This window comes from Podarcis pityusensis, assembly GCF_964106645.2.
Source record: "Podarcis pityusensis genome assembly, chromosome: Z".
Taxonomy (NCBI): Eukaryota; Metazoa; Chordata; class Lepidosauria; order Squamata; family Lacertidae; genus Podarcis; species Podarcis pityusensis.
This window is the reverse complement of record NC_138044.1, coordinates 3,276,400-3,299,099: the sequence shown is the minus strand read 5'-3', so window position 1 is coordinate 3,299,099 and position 22,700 is coordinate 3,276,400. Positions and strand designations below refer to the sequence as shown.

Here is a 22,700-nt window from a genome sequence, read left to right as displayed (position 1 = left end):
GCAGGGGCAGGATTTCAAACCTGCACTCAGTGCTGTGCATCAGGACTGCAGAAGATAAATATTATTCTCCCTTTAAGGGGAAAAATTGTCAGATTTATTTTCTGCTGGTGCCCCTATAGCTGCTGCGATGTTTGCAAAGTGCTGTGTCCTCTTTCCAAGGCCCAGAGCTCTGACGAAGCTGGAGGTACAAGATCTCAGAGCGGCTGTTTCCAAGGGTAACTAACAACGTCTTTGCCACCACAGGATGATCTTAATTGCATCTGAAACTGCAGAGGCTCAATGTCCCTGGCAGACTTGCACTATTCCTCTATCTCCTTCCAACCAGATGGAGCCTGCGTACTGAATTAAATCCTTAAGGCCTGATCCTATGCGGTCTCACTCACAAGAGAGGGGCCCCAGTGGTATATACCTAGACAATTTTATGGTCTTACTGTGAAAAGCAGAAGAGGGTCACTAGGGGTAGCTATTTTATTTTGGTTGTAAATCATTAGCATTTCATTCCTGCCCCCACCCCATGCTTTAGAACTGCTTCTACATTCCTATATGTTTGAGAGGGACTTTGCCAACTCAGATAAACAAGACTACTCTAAGCACGTGCAGTTTAAATCATAGCAACATTATGGCTGCAAGAATAAAGTGGAATTTGCTTCTGCTGTGCTAACTAAATGCTTTAATTTTGCAGCAAGCAATATTTTTGAAATATACTCAGAGTCGAGAGTGGATTTCATGCTCTTTATTCAGCTCATAGTGGTGAGGAGAAATGGAAGTTCCCCCAGAATGTCTGCTTTATATACATTATTTACACAATGGGGGGCCCCACGTGATTGGCTAATTCCGGGATTCTCCTGTAGGCCAATCAGGTTGTGGATTCACTTCCACCTGGAGCTGGATTGGGTGGCTCCTGTGGACCAATCAGACTGCTTGATTCTGGGTCCTATTGTTCTAGGACCAATCAGACTGCTGCATTTTGGATCCTATTCAACTCAGTACATAACAATTTTGTTGTAGAAAAATATATTTTAAAGAAATAATAATGATGAAATGAGCATCTGTAACCATGTACTTGACTGGCCAGCTCCCCTGACTATAGAATGGCTTTCAAAAATAAGTGGAATGGGCCCTGGCATGCCTGTGCCTCCTTAAATGCTGACTCGGCGTTTTTGCTGCTGCCTGTACACTGGGAGATAAGATGACATTGGCTACTTAATTAACATTCATTCTGATTTGTTTCTGGGGAGGTTAGATGATGTCGCATCAAAGTGAGAATTGGCCTTATTTCACCATCACTATCTTTATCAGTTGCTGAAAGTCCAGTCTTTGGGGGAAGTGGGAGTGTTGCACAGGAGCTCCAAATCAGTATTATTTATTTTTTTATAATAATTTCTATTGAAATTATCAGTTATACATTTTCCACGATTAGAAATCCACCATTAAAATAATACATTCATTGACTTCCCATCTTCTCTTTCCATGGTTCTTATAATTTTCCCATTATTACTGCATATTCTATTTCAACCATTTAGCTCCCCTCCACTTTTCATGTCACCTCATCTTACTTTACACTGTTGAATTTACCTTAATCCTGCAAGTGCTTTCACTTGTTTACAATTATTTTCCAAATATTCCACACACAAAATGCATTCCTCTTTATAGGCTCGATCTTCTTGTTCTCTTATTCTGCCAAGTTACTGCATATTCGTTTTAAGTTGCCATTCCTCCTCACTGTACATGGTTTCTCTATGCTTGGATTTCTTGCCACCAAGGTCACAAGGATCCAGAAAGTTCACTGATTGACTCACTAGGGAGCTGGATTGCAATAATAGTAATAAGGCAAAATGATTGGCAAATGAAAGCATCCAAAATCTATCAACCAGACATTCTAAACAAATGTAGATACAGACCGGGGAGAACAGGAACAGCTGCAGGTAAGACAGCCTGAGTCACCAGGAATCTTCTTGCCAAAGTCACTGTTCATGACCAAATCCACCCAGGAGGACCATCCACAAGGGAAACCTTCCAGGTGAGTCATTAAGGGGGTTATCCACACTTACTTTTTGATCCATTCTTTATTTCCAGGCACAAGTCCACACTTAAAAGCTCTTTGTCCAAGCATTTCCCCCGCTCCAAAAACCTGCTCATTATAGCTGAATCAGAACATACATCAATTCAGGTTTTCCGTTCACTGGCATTGAGCACTAAAGGGAGGGTTTTTGTGGGGGAAACTCTGCAGCAAAAAAAAGGGCATTTGGACATGGAACTGTTAATAGTGGACCATGCCTGGAAAAAGGGGGGGCAGGTAAGTGTGGATAAGCCCCCAATTTGTTTACATGCATCAAACTATGTCTAACCAGAACCTTCCCCATTACATTGTTGGGGACTTCTCCTCTTGAAGCCCTTCCCCTGTGCACAAACACAGGTACCTGGATCTTACTCTGTCTCATCTCATTCCCTCATTTTGACCACTTTTCATGAGTCATCACCATGTCAACTCACGAGACACCCTTTGGATCTCCTACAAGGCTATTTAAGGCCAGGTTTCAGCATTGCTCATCTCTCCCTGGGAAACCCCAAAAAAGACTCTCTAAAGACCCTCTCTACTCTTTCTCCCTCTCTGTGTGCCCCAAGAACATCTCCATATTTGCCACTGGACTTCAAACCTTATGCCTGGTGAAGGGTCTATGCCTGTGATCCTGATTTGCTAATGAAGATCAGAAATCACTTTGGGCATAGACTCCTGAACTCAACACCTGGGTCCCTGACTCTTTTAACACAATCCACACAAACGCAGTTTCAGGAGCGCTTTAGCCAGCTTTAACTAAGAGAGGTAAATCTTCACAGCTGTATTCGTCTTCAGTGCCATTTCCCCCTTTCAGTTTAGAATCCCTGATTTCTTTAAGTTACAAGTGCGCTTGTGTAAAATTATTCTTTTTATGTGTGCCCAGTGCTGTGGATGTATGCCACTGTGTTTTATACGTAGTTCCATAAAGCATTAAAGGTAATTTTGATAAATGCCTTCATAAATTAAAAATTGTAACAAAGAACGAAAACGTCTATAAACCACCAAAAACACACAGAAACCTGCGTAACAGCACTTTTAAAATTGGCAGCTACTGAATTAATGTTTTCTTTTATTACTACACATCAACTGGAAGTCGTTTGTGTTGTTATGGGAGGAACAGGGGGGACTGTAATTGATTGTATATTTGTTCTTAAATTAAAAATAATTTTAAATAAATAAATACTTTATTTCCCCATATTTTTTTGGACACATTCCTAACTTAGGAGGGATCCAGATATACACATAGAACAGCACTCACTTTGACTCCAGCTAGGAATCCTCTTGGGGGGTAGATTAGGCACGCCAACTGTTGAGGAGGCCTTTGTGCTGGCACATCCCTTTGACAATTGCCAGGGTGCCTTCCAGGAAAGTGTGCTGGTGATCTCATAGGGACGCACCAAAGTGTCTTGCAGAAGGGGGAAGAGGCAACCTTGCTGATGCAGCCTCAAATTTTTGGCGGCGGCCACAGCAGCAAACAAAGGTAAGGTGGCGGGCAGCAGGCAGTGGGTGGGGGATGGTGGGCCAAGTTGGCCTAGCTGGGGGGGGGGACTTGTGGCATGCATGACGTCATGCACACGCGATGGACCCCCTCCAACGTTAGGCGCAACTCAGCGACTCTGGAGTGGATTGTGTTTCGGGGACCACATGGACGGAAATTGCACAAGGGTCCCCCAAATAAACAAGTTTTTCAGCCCCTGTGTTAACAGATGCACTGCCCTCTGGCCCTCCAGATCAGGGCCGGCCCACTCATGAGGCAAGGTGAGGCAACTGCCTCAGGCAGCTGGATTCACAAGGGCAGCAAATCCTGATGTAGATATTTATTCCCCCCCCACACCCTTGTTAGTGATGTAGTTCATCACTCACCCCTTCTTCCCTCAGGGGAAAAGTGGACCATTTTGTGGTTCATCTCAGGTGCCAAAATATATTGGGCTAGCCCTAGTCCAGATGTTGTTGAGTTACAACTCCCATCATTCCTAACCATTGGTTATGCTGGCTGGGGTTGCTGGGAGTCCTGCAACATCTGGAGGGCCACAGATGTTTCCCATCCTTGCCTTATATCCTGGCTTCAGACTTGCATTTGGGGCGCAGCTCCACATGATGATAACCTTGATTTCTGGCATTGGCTTGAAACGTTATCACAGCGCATGCCAACCTAGACCCTCCAGGATATATATTGTTATTTCCTCCATTTATAAATCACTTCTACAAAGCACCCTGAACCAATTTTGCAGTGTAGTAAAAGCATGTAATTTTTAAAACTTCATGTATTAAAACTGCTAGAACTGCACCCTCCTATAGTTCCTTCATCAAGGGCAGCCGCTCGCTCCCGGGCTGGCCTTCAGGGCTGCTCCACTCCCAGGTCAGGCCAGCAGAAGTGTCAGATAGGTGGCAGCGCTGCCCCTCTGCTGGCCCCACGCAGCCTACAAAAGCAGTGTGGGGTGGATGCATGCGGAAGGCCCTCTTCTACAGAGCTCAGTGATCAATTGGGTAGATAAGCTGCCTTCAACCCTGGCCAGCACAGCTATGGTGGAGTAGTCAATACAGCTGTGCTGTCTGGAGTTCATGAGCGTTGTTTGAAACACCAGGAGGGCAATAGGTTGGCAAAGGCTACTGTGAGCCAAGGTAAAAATATATGTTTCTCAAAGACCAGATCTAAACTGAGCACCTAATCCTGTGAAAACAGCACAATAAATTTGCTTTAAAGACACAGAAGCTGGGTAATTCCATATGTGAGTTTTTACACTGGCAGGAGGCTGATTCAGATGTCCATCTCGTTTTGCTGCTTTAGTAAACTGATTTCTCTTTCCAAATTCTAGAAATGAGCCTTGTAAGGGGGGAACAGAGTGAGTGGGTTTGACTCTTGTCTGGAAATAAATTCTCTGCCCAACACATCATGACAAATTCAGCCCCTGCAGCTAAGGGAATTAAGAGCTGCATCTTCTCCAGATCATTAACTTGAAGCATGGAGGATTTGCAATTTTCCTCAATCAAGGGCCTTATCCTGGCAAAGCACTGAGTCACCCATTTTGGTTCAAGGGTCAGACCAAAGTAAGCCCTCCATACTAAGTCAAGGCACATAATTAGCTGAGTGGCAGAGCAACTGCTTTGTTTGCAGAAGGTCCTAAGTTCAGTTCCCGGCACCCCCAGGTAAGGCTGGACTGTCCCTGGAGAGCTACTGCCCATCAGTGTAGACCAGGGGTCCTCAAACTTTTTAAACAGGGGGCCGGTTCACTGCCCCTCAAACACTGTTGGGGGCTGGACTATAGTTTTTAAAAAATGTGTATTTACGTGGAAGTCGCACCCCTATTTTTTTACTCAAGAGTAGACCCATTGGCATGAGTGGTCATGCCTAACCCGGGCCGATTCATTCCAGCAGGCCTGCCCTCTGTGTAAAAGTTGACATCACATCCCACCAGAGCACAACAATTCCTGGGTAAGTGCGCACCATGCAACGGTCACACAATATTGTGGCAAGGTCTCTATCGCCATCGCCTCCCCTGCACGCAAATCCAAATGTCGCGGCTTCGGATTGGCTGCAGGAGCTTCCTGCAGCCAATCCAAAGCTGCGCCAGCTTCGCCGCCTGCACAGAAGCCACGCCAGCGTCGTGGAAGTCAGTCCCTGTGCGGCGAGGCGTCTGCAGCGCATGTGGACTGACCAAGCGGGCAGCAGGGTCTGTAGGCTGGATTTGCAAGCCTGGGGAGCCGCATCCGGCCCCTGGGCCGTAGTTTGCCGACCCCTGGTGTAGACAATACTCAGCTAGAGGAACCAATGCTCCGGCTTTCTATGATCCTAGTAACTAAGTCAGCCACAGTTATTTTGAGGCAAGAAATCCCACAAGTATCTCTTCCTACTCCTCCCTGGCAGTAAAAGCACAACACCGACAAATTAAATAACCAGTAGCTCATTGATCTTTCATGACCCTTGCCCCAAAATCTGCATACTGAGGCGACTGCCCCACTGGTGCTGTTTGGTTCCACAATCAGATTGCTTTTTTTATATATATGCCACGACCAGTGCAGCTTGCTAAAATGATGCCCCATTGAATGCAGATGTTCCAGCTGTTCACCTTGGACACTCCATGTCTTGCAATTCCTAGTAAATCACAGTTCTTACGTTGTCTTTATGTTTCCTTCAGGGCTCACTCCTCATTCTCTCCGAGGTCTCCAGAAATTCAGTCTCTTATGGATGTACCTTCTCTAGTACATACAGTGGTACCTCGGGTTACAAACGCTACAGGTTACAGACTCCACTAACCCGGAAGTAGTACCTCAGGTTAAGAACTTTACTTCAGGATGAGAACCGAAATCGCGCGGTGGCAGCGCGGCAGGCCACGTTAGCTAAAGTGGTACCTCAGGTTAAGAACAGTTTCAGGTTAAGAACGGACTTCCAGAACAAATTAAGTTCTTAACCCGAGGTACCACTGTACTCATGTTGTGCTAGGATCATGTGACACCCCCCCCATTTACATTTATTTACTTACTTACTTACTTACTTAACTATCATCCCACCTTTCCTGCAAGGAGCTCATGCTGGCATATACAACCCCACCCACATTTTATCCTCACAACAATCCCCGGGTGTAGGTCAGACTGAAAGACTACAACTGGTCCAAGGTCACCCTATGAGCTTCCTGGCTGAGTGAGGATTCAAACTCTGGTCTCCCAGGTCCTATTCCAACACTCTAACCACTATGCCAGGTTCACTCTCAATGAATGACATAGGACTCCTAATTGGAATACAGTATTTATTGTTTTAGAGTACAACCCCCGTCAGACATGCTAGGTAGGCTAGTGGTGATTGTAGCCCAAAGCATATGGAAAGTGCCAGGCTGGCAAAGGCCGCTTTAACAGTTCTTCCCCATGTCTTCTGCTTTCCCTTCCAGCTTTCAGACCCTCTGGACTGGTGGGGTTTTTGCCAGTGTATTCTGCAATGTGCCCACTGTCGTTATAGTAACATTTTAGTGGTGGATTTCCACTGGACTGTCCACACATTATTCCACTTTGCTCTGTGATGCCCCTCCACTGTTACTGCATCTTGCCATCTGGAGGGGCACAGGATCAGAGGCACAGCAAGGGGAGGAGAGGGGGGCACTGGGCGCCACAGTGTGGGGGATGGCACTTACTGTGGGATAAGCAGCATACCCGAGTGACGCGGTGGCTCAGGGCGCCTGCAGGCTTCGTGGTGCCCGAAACGGCAGCTTGGGGCTTGCATCTGCCTGCTGCCTCCTCCTCAGCCACTCTACTACAGCTGAGGGGGAGGCAGCGGGCAGATTCCTTGGAGGCTCCACAGCGCTCCCTGCCCCGGCTCGCCGTGCCCCGTGGGCGGCCTGCCTTGCCCCCATGGGCAGCTCACCCTGGGCACAGGGCAGGTGTGCCACCCCAGGCACCCGAGCGGCTAGCTAGGCCACTGCACAAGATTCCAGGATTCCAGCAGGAAGTTCTGGGACTTTGGCAATTCTACGTAAAGCTTCACAGAAGCACAGTGGTCAGCAGGAATTGGTGAAAACCCAGTCCTCCGAGTAATGCTAGGACTTGGACAGGGCATTGATCTGCAGACTCATAGCTGCTGCCTCCCGTGTTATCCTTGCTGTGCCAATAGCACTGAGGTGACCTCCCTTCAGTGTGTATGGAGGTCATGGGCTGTCCAGACGATAAGATGGCCTCCTCTTAGCCTCACTGATGTGGTCCAAAGGGAAGCAGAGCAAGACTTTGGCACCTGCTTGGCTGCAGGAGTCTTCAAACAAACAAACAAACAAACAAACAAACAAACAAACAAACAAACAGAATTGGTGAGTCCAGCACCTGCCAAGGTAGTCTGTCCAGTCTGGTCAGGGATGCTGGGATGGGGGTGGAGTCTGACAACACCAGGGCGGAGGGAGGTAAACAGTGGTGCCAAAATGGCAAAGAAACTGAAAGCTAGGATGGGCTTCTGAGCGAAAATGGTGATGAGCAAGGCTGCTTGTTTTGAACTCTGCAGCCTGTTCTAGTTTTCATTTGTTTTGATTGGCAGTGAATCAGTGTGTCTGCCCTCAAAACAGTATTGAAAGTGGGATAAGTCCTTGATAGTATCATTGAGCTCAAATGCTCTCCTGAATTGCTCTCCTGAAGGGACCCTTTGAAAGCAAACAGTAAAAGGACATTTCTGATCCAGGACTTTTCTTTCCCATCTCCTTCCATTCCACTCAAATTAGGAGTGTCTCCATCCACATGCACCCCTAAAGCTGCTGAGAAGCTCAACCCTTCTCTTTTAAAATTCCTCCCCCACCCATTCGGTCCTTCTCCACCAGGCTGAGAGGCGGGTTTCAGTGTTCCTGGGATGAGGAGTGCCAGCTGTCCTCCTTCCTCAGGTTCATCCCACGCTGCCAGTTAGTGGCCTTTATCACCATAATCTGGTGTTGCAAGCACCACACTGCGTCCTTAGCAAACTGGCACATGCACCCAGGAAGACACACACACACAAACAAACACAAACACACCAGCTCCCTGGACATCTGCTATTATAAATATAGGCTTTGCATGGTTGAGTAATCCATTAACAGACCAGCAAGTGATACCAGGAGAATAATTAGGAGTGACTAGCGCTGGGGATCCACTCTACTCTAAAGAAGAAAAGGAGCTTCTGTGAAATATCTCACGCAGATTTTAGAGTGGGTTGAAGTTCTGTCTCTCTATTTTTACACTGATTTATTTTTCTTCTTCTTCTTCGCCAAACCTTTATTGGTCATTACAAGTATAGGCCATCATAAAACATCCATATATAATTTAAAAAAATGTATAAATAAACAGCCCTGTAAAGATTTGTTTTAGCCTGCTATTCAGTTCTAACGCATGAAATGAGTTTTAGTAATTTGTTTTTACTGTTTTTTATGAATTTTACAGACGTTTCAGTAAGCCACTTTGAATTTATTCTAAAAAGAGAAATGCAGTACGCTATATTAATAAGTTACATTGCATTGTACCCTGCTTCATCTGCTTGCCAACCCCTCCCAAAAAGACGTTACTTGCTGAATTGTATGCTAAAATCAAATCATCCCGGTTTTTCCTTCTGCGGCTCCATTTTGCACCCGCTTTCATCTTCACCCCCATGCCCATGCCCCCTTCTTCTCCCGCCTCCCTTCGTGCAACCCCCTGGAATGCAAATCACCCCCAACACAACCTCCTGCATCTTCCTCCCACACACTGGAGCTCCAAAGCATCCTTTTCACCTTCCACCCAGTTATAAAGCCACCTTCACCTCCAATACGGGGCCCCCTTTCATATCCCTGCTTTCTTCTTCACCCCCATTGCCATGCCTCCTACTCCTTTTTGGGAACCCCCTTTGCACTTCTCCATTTTCACCCTCACCCCCTGAAATATACTTGGAGTCGAGAGTGGATTTCATGCTCTTTATTCAGCTCCTAGTGGTGAGGAGGAATGGAAGTTCCCCCAGAATATCTGCTTTATATACATTATTTACACAATGGGCCCCACGTGATTGGCTAATTCCGGGATTCTCCTGTAGGCCAATCAGGTTGCGGATTCACTTCCACCTGGAGCTGGATTGGGTGGCTCCTGTGGACCAATCAGACTGCTGCATTCTGGGTCCTATTGTTCTAGGACCAATCAGACTGCTGCATTTTGGATCCTATTCAACTCAGTACATAACACCCCCTTTCTCCTACCTATTTTCAACTCCTCCTCACACTAAAACCACCCCTTTCCCACACCTCCCCCCCTTATTCTGAATCCCTTCAACTTCTGCAAATATACGTTATTATATATTTAAGATGAATAGGCTCATAAGAGCAAGCCTGTCTTCAGAGAGAGTTCAGTGATGGATGCTGCACATATATGAGTTTGTGCTGCTTAATAAAAATACCTGTTATTTGTTACTACAGTGAATCTGGAACTTCATGTAGAAGACAGCACATGGTATCAGGAGAGAAATAATATATATAAGGCAGCTGAGGAATGGAAGACAGAGAGGTTTGAGCAAAGCAGGGGCGGAAATGCACTGAGAAGGAAAAAAGCAGCAATTTTAAATAATATCAGATGTTTGACTAAAGAAGGAATGGGAAAAGACTACGAGGAAAAAAGTGGTAGTTTTGCGTGTTCAGATCCAGAAACCTCCCCCCTAAATAAATTCACACTTGACTCAAATTTTGGTTTTGGTTTTTGGCAGAATTAAGGCCACAACTTTAAGCAACAGGACTGATTTGAGTGAAGCAAGCTGGATGGGAACAAAGGAAAGAGAGTTGAGAAAGGCTTTGCTGTGTTAGCTTTTTGGTGTTTGCGTCTATGTTGTACCCATTGCCACTATTTTTGATTTTTTATATTTAAAAGAAATCAAAAAGGAGAAAGGGTGGCAATGGGTACAATACAGAAGCCTACACTGAACAACAACCCATTAGCATTTTTCCCTTCCCAAGCATCTTGGACCTCTCCCATTGTTTTAAATCCCCACTTTTCCATGCTCAGTTTTCCCTCCCTTCTTGCTCCTACGCCATAGCCGCTGCTGTTGTGCAACTTTCCTTTTGCTTCCCTAACCAGCTTTCCTTTTGCTTCCCTAACCAGCCCTGACTTCATGGAAATCCAGAGATGTGACGAGGCATTCCAAATCCTCCAGTGGGGGCTACATGGTGACAGACAAGTGCAAATATAGTGTAGAGAGATATCATATACACAGAATCCTTTGCATTACATTGCACTTGTGGGTTGGCAACAAAACTCTCAGAGATGGTTTATATATTCGGCATAAAGCTTTTCTTGGACTGTACCACTTCAGGAAAGTGGAAGAGCAGGTATCTGAATGCTTTCCTAGGCAATGGAGAGGGAAATAAAAAGGAAAATTTGATTGGTTTATGATGATGATACTGCCATCAATGTGCATGGTGGTGTACAGTCCTAGTGGACTTGCAATCAAAACAACAAAGGACATCGTATTTAGGAAGCTTGCAGGCTTACAAGATAAGACACAACACAACAGGAAAAACAGAACCGTGATGGAAGCGGGTGGGAAGCAAATTCTTAAAAGTTACATAGCAGTCCTTATAATGACCAGCTTGAATGGAAGCAGTTCAAGGGCACGATGCACAGTTTGATGGAGGTGGGCTTTCAGCAGAGCTGATGGAATGAGTCCTGATGGAATGAGTCCTGCTGATTCCCATCCCTCCCACTGAGGTAACCTACTGGAATGACTGCTCCCAGCTGACAGTTGTGGGAGAGGAGGCTCCTGATAAATCTGGCCTGTCAGCAGAGCTGAATTAGGGATCTGAATTCCCTGTAGGGTAGTTTTCTATAGGCAAGCAGTTTTGCTTGTTTTTGCACGAGAGAGAAGACAGACACTATGCTTGATGAAGCCCAGGTACAGCTCTTTCCAGGTGATTTTTTCTGAATGGATAAGTTTTCCTTCAATGGTCAGGTGTGTGGCTATAAATCTACACCTACTTTCCTCAGAGCAGGAAACAACAATCTTGGGGCAATTCTGGACAGTCGGTTTATTGCCGCAAACCCTGACTGTTTGCGGGGAAAGTACATGACACGGGGGCAAGCAAGCTGTCAGGTTGGACACATGCTGCTTAACATCTACATGAAACTGCTGAGTGGGGTCATCCAGAGTTTTGGAGGACGTTGTCAGCAATACACTGAGGACACACAGCTTTACTTCTCCTCTACATCTGCTGGTGAGGCAGTGGATGTGCTGGACCAGTGTCTTGCCTCGGTAATGGACTGGATGAGAGCCAACAAACTGAAACTCAATCCACATAATACTGAGACACTGTTGGTGGGTGGTTCCCTAGACCGGCTGAGTGGGAGGTGGCCTGCTCTTGATGGGGTTACACTCCCTCTGAAGGAGCAGGTATGTAGCTTGGGGTTATTCCTGGATCCTCTGCTGTTGCTTGAAGCTCAGGTGACCTCAGTAGCCCGGAGTGCCTTCCATCAGCTTCGGCTGGTGGCCCAGCTACGCCTCTATCTGGACAGGGATAGCCTAACTATGATTGTCTATGCTCTGGTAACCTCAAGGTTGGATTACGGCAATGCATTATACATATGGCTGCCTCTGAAAATAGTTTGGAAACTTCAGCTAGTGCAGAATTCAGTGGCCAAGTGCTCACCAGGGCTAATTCAAAGTGCTGGTTTTTACTTATGCAGCCTTAAACATCTCAGGAGCACAATACCTCCAGCACTGCCTCTCTCCATATGAACCTCTCTAGACCCTGATATCATCTCATGAGGCCCTTCTTTGTGTGCCTCCTCCACAAGAGGTCCAGGAAGTAGCAACACAAGAATGGGCCTTTTCTGCAGTGGCTCCCCATTTGTGGAATGCTCTCCCCAGGGAGGCCCACCTAGAGCCTTCTTTACAGATATTTAGGCACCAGATGAAAACGTTTCTCTTCAACCAAGCATTTGGCTGGTTAACACTCTATGGTCTTTTAATTGTGTTGTAGAAACAAAGATTATTGGTTTCTGTTTGTTATTTTTACTATGTATTTTGTGTTTTTAATATTTTAATTTTATGTAGTGAACTGCCCTGAGATCTACAGGTGTAGGGCGGTATAAAAAACTTAATCAATAAACGAATAAATGAAGCAGACCAAGGGGAGCTCGTGAGGAGATACAGGATCTTCTCCCTCAACCAATATGATTCAGCAGCTAAAAGGCTAGATGACCCTCGCTTGCTACAGACCTGCTGTGTCACCTTAGGCAAGTCACACCACCTCTCGGCCTCTGACAGGAGCTGTCAGCAGGAACACCGAAAACAGCTGACTTTTGGTGGACACAAACTCAGTCTGTGATGCACTGTGAGGCAGATGTGTGGGTACCTTTTTCAACTTGAGGGCCACTGTCACATCTAGGCAACCTTCCAAGAGCCACACACCAGTGTTGAACTGAATGGCAAATGTAAATGTTACGTTTGTACAGTAGAGTTATTTATACGCACCCATCTCTAACCTCCACCCAGGCAGGGAAAAGGCATGTACAGAGCTTAAGACACGGCAAAAATGCTTGGGCCACATTCACACCATACATTTAGAATGCTAAGGTGCCACTGCAGACACTCATGGGAGGTGTAGCTTGTTAAAGATGCTAAGAATTCTTAACTGACACCTATTCCACTCCCATAGCTACAATTTCCCCGAGTGGTTTAACAATCCCTCTTCACCGGGAATTCTGGGAATTGGGAATAGGGACCTCCTGAGAAATCTCAGCACCCTGAACAAACTACAGCTCCCAGAATTCTTTGGGGGAACAATGCCTGTTTAAAGTGGTGCTATTAGCACTCTAGATGTATAGTGTGAATGTGGCCAGACAGAGAGCCTTGGAGGCTAGCAGTAAGGTGAGGGTGGCTGCTTACACATCACCAACAGAGAGGGAAAGCAGGGGTGTGGGACAGCAGCAGCCACTGGCCACTCCTCCTGAGCCCCCTGGCCATTCTCCCTTATTGGAGGTCAGAGGGGTATGTTCCATACATGGCCTGCCCTCCATCCTCTAAATTAGCCACAGGTGCAGTGCAGGATGCTCTCCCATTGCCAGTGTGGGATGCAATGAGAGTCAACTACCTGTCCAGTTTGCTTTTCTAAATGGAATAGGGATGCGGGTGGCGCTGTGGTCTAAACCACTGAGCCTCTTGGGCTTGCTGATCGGAAGATCAGCGGTTCGAATCCCTGCAACGGGGTGAGCTCCTGCTGCTCTGTCCCAACTCCTGCCAACCTAGTAGTTCGGAAGCACGCCAGTGCAAGTAGATAAACAGATACTGCTGTGGCAGGAAGGTAAACGGCATTTTCGTGCAATGCTCTGGTTTCTGTCACGGTCCTCCGTGCACCAGAAGCAATTTAGTTATGCTGGCCACATGACACGGAAAGATGTCTGTGGACAAACGCCGGCTCCCTCAGCCTGAAAACGAGATGAGTGCCGCAAACCCATAGTTGCCTTTGACCGGACTTAACTGTCCAGGGGTCCTTTACCTTTTACCTTACCTCTAAATGGAATGGGGGAACAGAAAGACACACGCCATCTTGTCCTCTGCATCAGGCAACACAGTGTCTTGGCCTTGTCCTGTTTATGTAGTCTTGCCCTAGAGCAGGGTGGGGCATCTGTTGCTGGGTTCTAGCTCCCATTGTCCATGACGGCTGGCCACGCTGCCTGGGACTGAGGGGAGTCCAACAATATTTTGGGGGGTCTCAGGTTCACTGCCTTTGCCTTGAGCCATCTTACACACGGTGCTTGGTGCAGAGGTTAAAGTGTTGGCCATGAAGCTCACTGGTGTGACCCACCACTATTCTACATGAGAAAGGAAGCTGAATTTTCCAAGGAAAGGATTTCAAAGGCAGCCTTAGCATGGTGAATTAAAACTCGTCGGTCAGTTCTATCTAGAAGAAGAAGATGAAGAAGAGTTTGGATTTGATATCCCGCCTTTCACTCCCTTTAAGGAGTCTCAAAGCAGCTAACATTCTCCTTTCCCTTCCTCCCCCACAACAAACACTCTGTGAGGTGAGCGGGGCTGAGAGACTTCAGAGAAGTGTGACTGGCCCAAGGTCACCCAGCAGCTGCATGTGGAGGAGCGGAGACGCGAACCCGGTTCCCCAGATTACAAGACTACCGCTCTCAACCACTACACCACACTGGCTATCTATTTAGGTTTGATCCAAGATAAATGACCTGTCGAAGTCCTAGCATTACTAGGAGGACTGGGTTTTCACCATTTCCTGCTGGCCACTGTGCTTCTATGAAGCTTTACGTAGAATTGCCACTGGCTGTATGCTTTCAGTTTCTTTGCCATTTTGGCACCACGGTTTACCTCCCTCCGCCCTGGTGTTGTCAGACTCCACCCCCATCCCAGCATCCCTGACCAGACTGGACAGACTACCGTGGCAGGTGCTGGACTCTCCAATTCTGTTTGTTTATTTGTTTGTTTGTTTGTTTGTTTGTTTGTTTGAAGACTCCTGCAGCCAAGCAGGTACCAAAGTCTTGCTCTGCTTCCCTTTGGACCACATCGGTGAGGCTAAGAGGAGGCCATATTATCAGCCCAGGACCTCCATACACACTGAAGGGAGGTCACCTCAGTGCTATTAGCATAGCAAGGATAACATGGGAGGCAGCAGTTATGAGTCTCTGCAGTCACAGAAAGCGCTGTGATTCTCCAGTGGTTTGACTTGACCCCCAGAGGCACACTCCATTCTCTCTCAAGACAGACGGATGCCAAAAACAAAGTTTGTTTGAGGTTGGCACCCAAAATGGCTCAGTACTCATTTCAAGGCATGAGTTCTGTTGCCTCGTTTTTTACCAAACGTGCCCCCGAATAAAAATGAAAACCACAGGCTACTTGAAGGAAAAGCACTTTTTACTTACTTACTGCATTTATTGCCACCTTTTTCCTCCAAGGAGCACAATACACAGTTCTCCCCCTCCCCATTTTATACTCACAACAACAACCCTTCGAGATAGATTAGGCCTAGAGGCAATAACTGGCCCAAGGTCAACCAGAGGACTCCTTGACTGAGTGGGGACCTGTACCCTCGTCTCCCAGGTACCACCACTCTATATTTGAGCAGAAATGTTTAAAGATGTAAAAGTATTCATGGTGAGGTGGGAACCTTGGTTCTGAGCATGTTCTGGGTGGATGCTAAATGCATGCTCAGTGTTAAAAGGGATTGAGACCCATGCACATCCTAATCAAGGAATTTAGTGAAACGCCTTTGGTGCCTGAGGCAAGACGTGCCACCAACACTCCCCCCCCCCCAGAAAAAGATCCAGACCCACCCCCTGGTGGGGTGGAGGTTGCCTCACTGGTGCACCAGCCATGCTAGGGCAGCAAGCTAGCTTAGGGGCTGCAGGGCAGAACATATGACACACATTTCTAGCCAATTTCCACCCTTCAGAATTTACTACCTGGGACAGCAGCCTCACTCTGCCTTGTGGTGGGGCTGGCCCTGCCCAGAAGCCTCATGGGGCTGATCTACACTCATGGTTTTTAACGTTAAGGAAGGGTTTAGGAATGGTTTTGATAATGTAGATGGACACATGATGTCCTACATTTGAGTTCATAATGCATTATTACATTGTCTTTGTTATCGCTTAATTTTTAATCGTTTTACGCTACTATATCGGTGAAACACTGCACATATGTCCCTATACAGTGGTACCTCGGGTTAATAATTTATTTCGTTCTGGAGGTCCATTCTTAACCTGAAACTATTCTTAACCTGAGGCACCACTTTAGCTAATGGGGCCTCCTGCTGCCGCTGCGCCGCCGGAGCACGATTTCTGTTCTCATCCTGAATCAAAGTTCTTAACCTGAGGTAATATTTCTGGGTTAGCGGAGTCTGTAACCTGTAGCGTCTGTAACCTGAAGCGTCTGTAACCCGAGGTACCACTGTATAGCATTTTACCTTTTTTCACTGCATTAAAACTGTGAACCCCCTCCAATGGTATTCAAGGGGCAGATAACAAAGGAAAAGGGGAGGGGAGGATTAAAATTTTACACCAGAGGGCGGAACAGAGCAACCAGCAACCAGCAGCAGGGAGAGAAACAGCATTTTGGAAAATGGTGTCGCCAGGTATTGCTTACATTTGACAGAAAAAACCAAGGGAGAAAAAATTTTAATTAGCAAGTGTGCCCTAGGTTGTTTTAGAACGCCATATCTGATATCGTTCTAATAGGGGGATATAATGTTAAATGAGTCAGTGTAGATCCAGCCATGGTCTTGGAAGAACCAATCCCATTGTGGTTCCAGCTTAAAGCTCCTTGGTCTGCTTAACACCCTCATTTGGGGTCACTTGCTGTAGCCTGTAGTCTACAGCTTTCTGCTTGCTCCAGGCACCTTCCACCGTCAGTGATGCAGTTAGGGACCAGTGCAGTGTGAAATAGTGGTAGCAGCACTAGCTGTAGACCTGGGAGACCAGGTTCCTAATCCCCACTCAGCCATGTAGTTCACTTGGCCAGAAACTCTCTCTCAGCCCAACCTACCTTGCCGGGTGGTTGTGAGGAAAAATGGCAGTTGGATAATCGTGTGTCCACCTTGCGGGAGAATACGAGGCATTACCAGAAGTGGCGAGAAGGGTATGGCTGGGCTGACGTCCTTCATCAACTATGAACAATTGATCGCTGCACGCTTAGGACTGTATTGCAAGATTTAGATTAGATTTGTATGTGAGAGATATTATATGATTTGAGATCATCTCTATAATGGCTTTGTGGTTACAGGTTGTACAGTGGTACCTCGGGTTAAGAACTTAATTCGTTCCAGAGGTTTGTTCTTAAGCTGAAACTGTTCTTAACCTTAGGTACCACTTTAGGTAATGGGGCCTCCCACTGTCACCACGCTGCCAGCATGCGATTTCTGTTCTCATCCTGAAGCAAAGTTCTTAACCCGAAGTACTATTTCTGGATTAGCAGAGTCTGTAACCTGAAGTGTCTGTAACCTGAAGTGCCTGTAACCCGAGGTACCACTGTATTTTGTATTTCATTTGTAGACCTTGCGACTGGTGTTTCTGTTTACTGTCACTGCTATACTCATGCAAGAAAACAATATACATAAATACATAAAATGTGTGCACTTTGTGCTCCTTGGAGGAAAGATGGGTTATAAATGGTTGTTGTTGTTTTTAAGGGACTTAAACCTCTTGGGATAAAATGTGGCTGTGTTGGGGGACCATTCCTGCTCATTCAGATGAGGGCCCCAGACTTTTGCCTTCAAGCCTTAACAGAACCACTTTCCATTCCTTAAAAAATGGCTCCCGCTCTGCCAGGTCTGCAAATGGCAGACTAGAGGCCTTCATGAAAGAATTCTAAGATCTGCTTAAAGAACAACAATTTTAAAATTTGAGGTTTCAGTGCATAGAGTCAATGTGTGTGTAAAGTACATATTGAAGTTAGCCTGATTGTCATGATTTCAGACTCGGAAGAGACTCAGTTATTCCCCTGCTACTCATCAGGTCAGCAAAAGGCCTGTGCATCCTTCTGACCCTGTTTGAAGCCAATCTACACTATGTTGTTTTGTACCTCCTTTTATTCAGGGTGTGTGTGTGTGTGTGTGTGTGTGCGCGCGCGTGTGTGTGTAACTGCAGCCCCAGACCGTTCAGAAGCCAGTATTCAAAAGACACACTTATTCAGCAGGATTATAGAATGGTTTTGTAAGGGGTTTTTTAAGCTATCAGACACAGCCAAAGGGGTGTGTTATCAAAACACAGCTGCCTGCTGCCATCTTCACAATTTATTGCTGTAATGTAAAACAACCTACATAGCATTTCGAATGCAGTTACAATAGGCTACACGCACCACACTCCCCAACCCAGACTTCTAAGCCACTTAGCCCTCTGACGGCATTTGGTATCAGGAGATGGCATCTTAGCCCCTTTCCCCTCAATAATTTATCTGGAAGGATTTAACTTTTCCTCTGCCCTCGCACTCAACAGCTCTGCTTGAACCCTTCAAGATCTAAAGAAACTGCAGCACTGTGAATCTGCTGCCATGGAGACAACTGGAGGAAATCTAGTGAGGTCACATCCCCATAGGCTCTCTTGGAGAAAAGACCCATCAGAACAGGACAAAATGCAGAAATCCATTCATTCACCTGCCCTCCATCCACCAGGCACTCAAGTAAACAACAGAAATGTGAATGCATTGCTCATCTCATGGCCAAAGGATATTTCCAGTCTGTCACTATTTTGGAGGTGGGATTCATGCTCGTACCAGCAAATCCAGGTTGCATGATTCCCCAAAACCTGTTTCCCTAAAAGATTGTGGACTTTTTGCAATAAGGACATTTTTTTTAATCAGCCCACATTACAGCTGATGAATAAAAGGTCTAGCCAACTCCCCCACCCCACCTCAGCTGCAGGCCCCCTTTTTTTCAGCTGATTTGATGACAACAATAAGTGTCTTTGCAAGGTGGGGATTAACTGACTCCACCTACAATCAACCTGGTCATGCAAACAAAAACCTCAGGACATTCCAAATGTGCATCCAGTGAAGGCTTTTCAATCCTATAATAAACAGACCCCCTGGATGTCTGTTGTTTTAGGTTTTTGCTGTGGAAGCAGCAGCTTTGCAGCTTGGGCTGTCTCTTAACAGTGCTGATCCTAAATGAAATTCAACAGCTCTCAGGTCGTTTTTGGTTAAGAATGGAGCTGGAAGCAGCCATTTGAGATGCAAAGGTATCAGTGCTATTTTAAAAAGACACACACACAAATTTTCATTGTGGACATGAAGAGAGGGAAGGGTGACACAAATATATTGTATAGAAAATTGAAAAACGGCTTGTTTCCAGAAGCCCCTCTTCTCTTAGTGGGAATCACAAGGTACCAATCTCCTAGCCTTAGTGAAGTCTTCCCAATTGAAAAGGATTAAAATAAGCATCAAAACGCTACCAGCCAGCTCATAAGTGTCCTGCAGGAACAGCCTGTGTGAGCCACCTTTCCTGATCGCCTGCTATTTGCAGAGGTTTCTGGAGGTTGGCTTGAAGGTCACATGAAAGGAAACCCTCACCAGTATTTTAATACAAAAAGGGAGCACCCAAAATGCTGATTTTCCTTATCAAGAAGCAAACATTTCATCTTCCCTTCTGGATCCTCAACATGGCATCACCCAGGATACGCAGAGAAGAGTATACCTAAGAGATGCTAAGCCATATTGCTAGCTGGCCTAGTCAATAACCACCTCCCATCTTTTATCTGTTGGGTAACTAATTCCCTGTGAAACTAGGCAAATGTATGCAAGCAAAAGGTGTGTTGCATTTGATAACACCCCCCCCCCCCAGTCCTTCCTGGAATTTCACCTGGTGCAGGATTGTGTCCGAGGGGAGGCTTATAAACAGAGGAGGCAAATACCTCCTAGGGGAAAGGCACTGTCCTTAGCACATCTTGGCAGTGAATGTGTGGTGCATCACTAATACATTTCTTGACAAGGAGTACATTTCATATGTGACCAGCAGAACTGTTACACTTGGCTCTTCTCTCCACCCCTATAAGCAGCCTCAGAAATTGTAATGTGGAAAAACACACATTGATGCATAAACTGCATCATTTTGCAAGAGAGGGAGGGAGGGAGAGAATACTGAATCCAAAGACAGAAAATCAAAAAAATATGGCTAAGCTCCCTACCATGATATTTCTTTACCATCTTGAGATTACATAACATAAGAGAGGCTTTTGTCCGGGCTTTGAAAATCTCCAGAAGACTGGAGATGGCAAACACTCTCCTTGAAGCAACCTCCTCTTCCTTCCTATCTGCCCACCCCCCTCACCGCAGCCCTGCAATTGCCCTCTGGCAACACAATGAAAAAGGGGGGGGGGGGGAGAGGAAGAAACAGAGGAAGAGACGGACTCTCCCACCAGCCTCGCTCTGCCCCAGGAGCAATTCTGAATTCTGCCTTCCTACATAGAGCTTCCCCCCCGCCTCTCTAAATAAATAAATGATTTAGGATTAAAAGCGCCAAATCTCCCCCTGCGCGGTGATGTGGACACAGCACAGCACCAGACGTCGGATTGCTTCCTTTCGCTCTTCCTCTTACAACTCGCCCCCCCCCGACCCCAAATGGCTGCTTTTGTGCAGTAAATCACTCCTAGGAGCAGCGGAGGTGGCGGCGGGTGATGTTGCTATAACGCGCCCTTCAAATTTTGTGCACACACTGATGATCACCTCCACCCTTCCCTTCAGATGTACACGGCAAGCTTCTTTTCACTGAAACCGATCGTGATCTCTTTCTCAGGGCAGGGATTGCATTTCATACCCACCCAAACAGAAGGAGACAGAGGTGTACATACACACACACACACACACACACACATTCATACATCTATAGATTTCCCCCTAGTTTTAGCGTATGCGAAACGCAAACGCGCCGCTCGTGGAGGCTTGCCAGTAAACAGGGACATTATCTTATCCCTCCGGGGAGGGAGAAGGATGCGGAGCCTCCCCTCATCCTGATGAAGGTGATGGCTCGTGGAATGTCACCTGCCAATCACGGGGGCTTCCTGTTTTTCTGCAACATCCTCGGCGCGGAGGGCGCATCCGCAGTGCTGAGGAATGGCGGCGTGAGAGGGGGGAGAGCTTTTCCCGCTCCCCCATCGCAGGGAGCCAAAGCGGCTCCAGATCCTTCCCCTCCCCTTCCCCAGCCTCCGTTTCCCCGCTATTTCGGATTTCCACTGGGCAAGGGCGGCAGGAGGGGGACTTCCGCGCATTAAGCCGGATGTCTGCTCTGCACGAGCATCTACAGAAGCCCAGGGCTAATTAAGGCGCGGGGGATGGTATAAAATAAAATAGATGGTTTAAATAAATACCACCGGCTCCCTTACCTTCCGACGAAATTCTCCAGGACGGAGCTCTTCCCGGCGCTCTGCCCTCCGACCACAGCGATCTGGGGCAGGTCCAGGTTGGCATTCTGGCCGATGGCAGCGAAGGCATCCTGTAGCTGGTTGACCAGCGGGATGAGATCCTCCATTCCTCGGTTCCCCATGGCTGCTGCACGCGGCGGGGAGAGATCTCACGTCTCCAGCGGCTTGCAAAGCGTCTCTCTCGGAGGGCTTTTTATTTTTGGAGGGTGGGGGGCTCTCGTCTCAAAGGCTCGTCGACGGCTCGTCTGTGGCCCCCCAAGTCCTCATCGGTGCGTGTCTCCTTTTTTTGCGCGCGCGCAGATGGGAGTCCTGCCCACCTTCCCAGCCCTGGGACTTGGAGGTGCCCGAGGGGGCTGCTACTGCAGCGCCCTCCCTTTCCTCTCAGCAGCCCCGCACCCCGCTCCGCCTAAATCAGGCTCCTCGCCGGGTCTCTGCAGCAGCGCTGCCTACCACGAATGAAGCTCCCTTTGGCCACCTGGTCCTAAGCCGGATCGAGAACGTATTTGCTCACAATCGCCGCCAGAGGGGGATCCGCAGCAGCCACTCAGAGAGCTTCATGGGAGTCGTAGTTCTTTCCTTCCCTTTGGTTTTCCTCGGTCTCCCGTCCCCTTCCCCAATTCAAGTTCAGTTCATATACTGGGGGGGAGGGGATGCGGAGGTGTCCTTGCTCCTCAGCTCCCACCATCCTTGACCACTGCTGGTACCGGTGGCAGCTGGAGAGGCACAGATCCCCCCCATCCTTTGCTGTAAGCAAGAGATAGAATGATAGATGTCAACATTTAGCTCCTTTTTCTGATTATCAGGCTTCTTATAGATAGGGATACATATACATATAGATCAGCATGTGCAATTTTTAATGCAAATATTTGTCCTTTTGTGAGGATGATGCCTTTTCTGTTTTTGGGTGGTGCGTAAGTAAAACAATGGACTCCGTACTCAATGAGGTTGGAGGGAGCAGAACTGTAGATCAATGAGCTCAAAAAGGAGCTAGCTCAGCAAAGGTTGAGAGGACATGGAGAGACTTGTACAGTCATTGGCGGTTCTCTTTGTTCTACCAGGTCCGTTGCTTCATGCTGAACCCTTGCCTGCAGTTGGGTCTTCTCTCTCCTCCCAAGTTGTCTGGCAGCCAAATGGATGCTTTTCTGGGAGCTCTGGGCTTTCCACAGGGTCACCTGCCACCTGCCACCTTCACTCACAAGGCCTGGAGCACAGGGCTTGATTTCTGGGGGTACTCAGGGGTACGCAGTACTGGCACCTCCCCCCACCCCCAAATGTTAAGAGTGAGGCACAGTGAGTATAGGCACCTTTCTTTTCTTTTCTTTTAAAG

General features: G+C 47.1%; 1 protein-coding gene across 20 annotated transcripts in view; it reads right to left on the bottom strand.

The window, feature by feature from the left end:
* The window catches only part of DNM1 (dynamin 1), a 135,349-nt gene extending 113,525 nt beyond the window's left edge, over positions 1 to 21,824 (bottom strand). For 11 of the 20 annotated variants that reach the window (XR_013981703.1, XR_013981704.1, XR_013981705.1 and 8 more), the window contains exon 1: positions 21,335 to 21,822. Coding sequence is in view for 16 of the 20 variants with exons in the window: in XM_080990868.1 (XP_080846994.1) it covers positions 21,335 to 21,495 (161 nt within the window). In the remaining 4 variants the exon portion in view is untranslated. Of the gene's footprint in view, positions 1 to 21,334 lie in introns of all 20 variants that reach the window. The other 9 variants (XM_080990875.1, XM_080990879.1, XM_080990881.1 and 6 more) reach the window with 4 other exon arrangements.
* Positions 21,825 to 22,700: the final 876 nt, after the last annotated feature.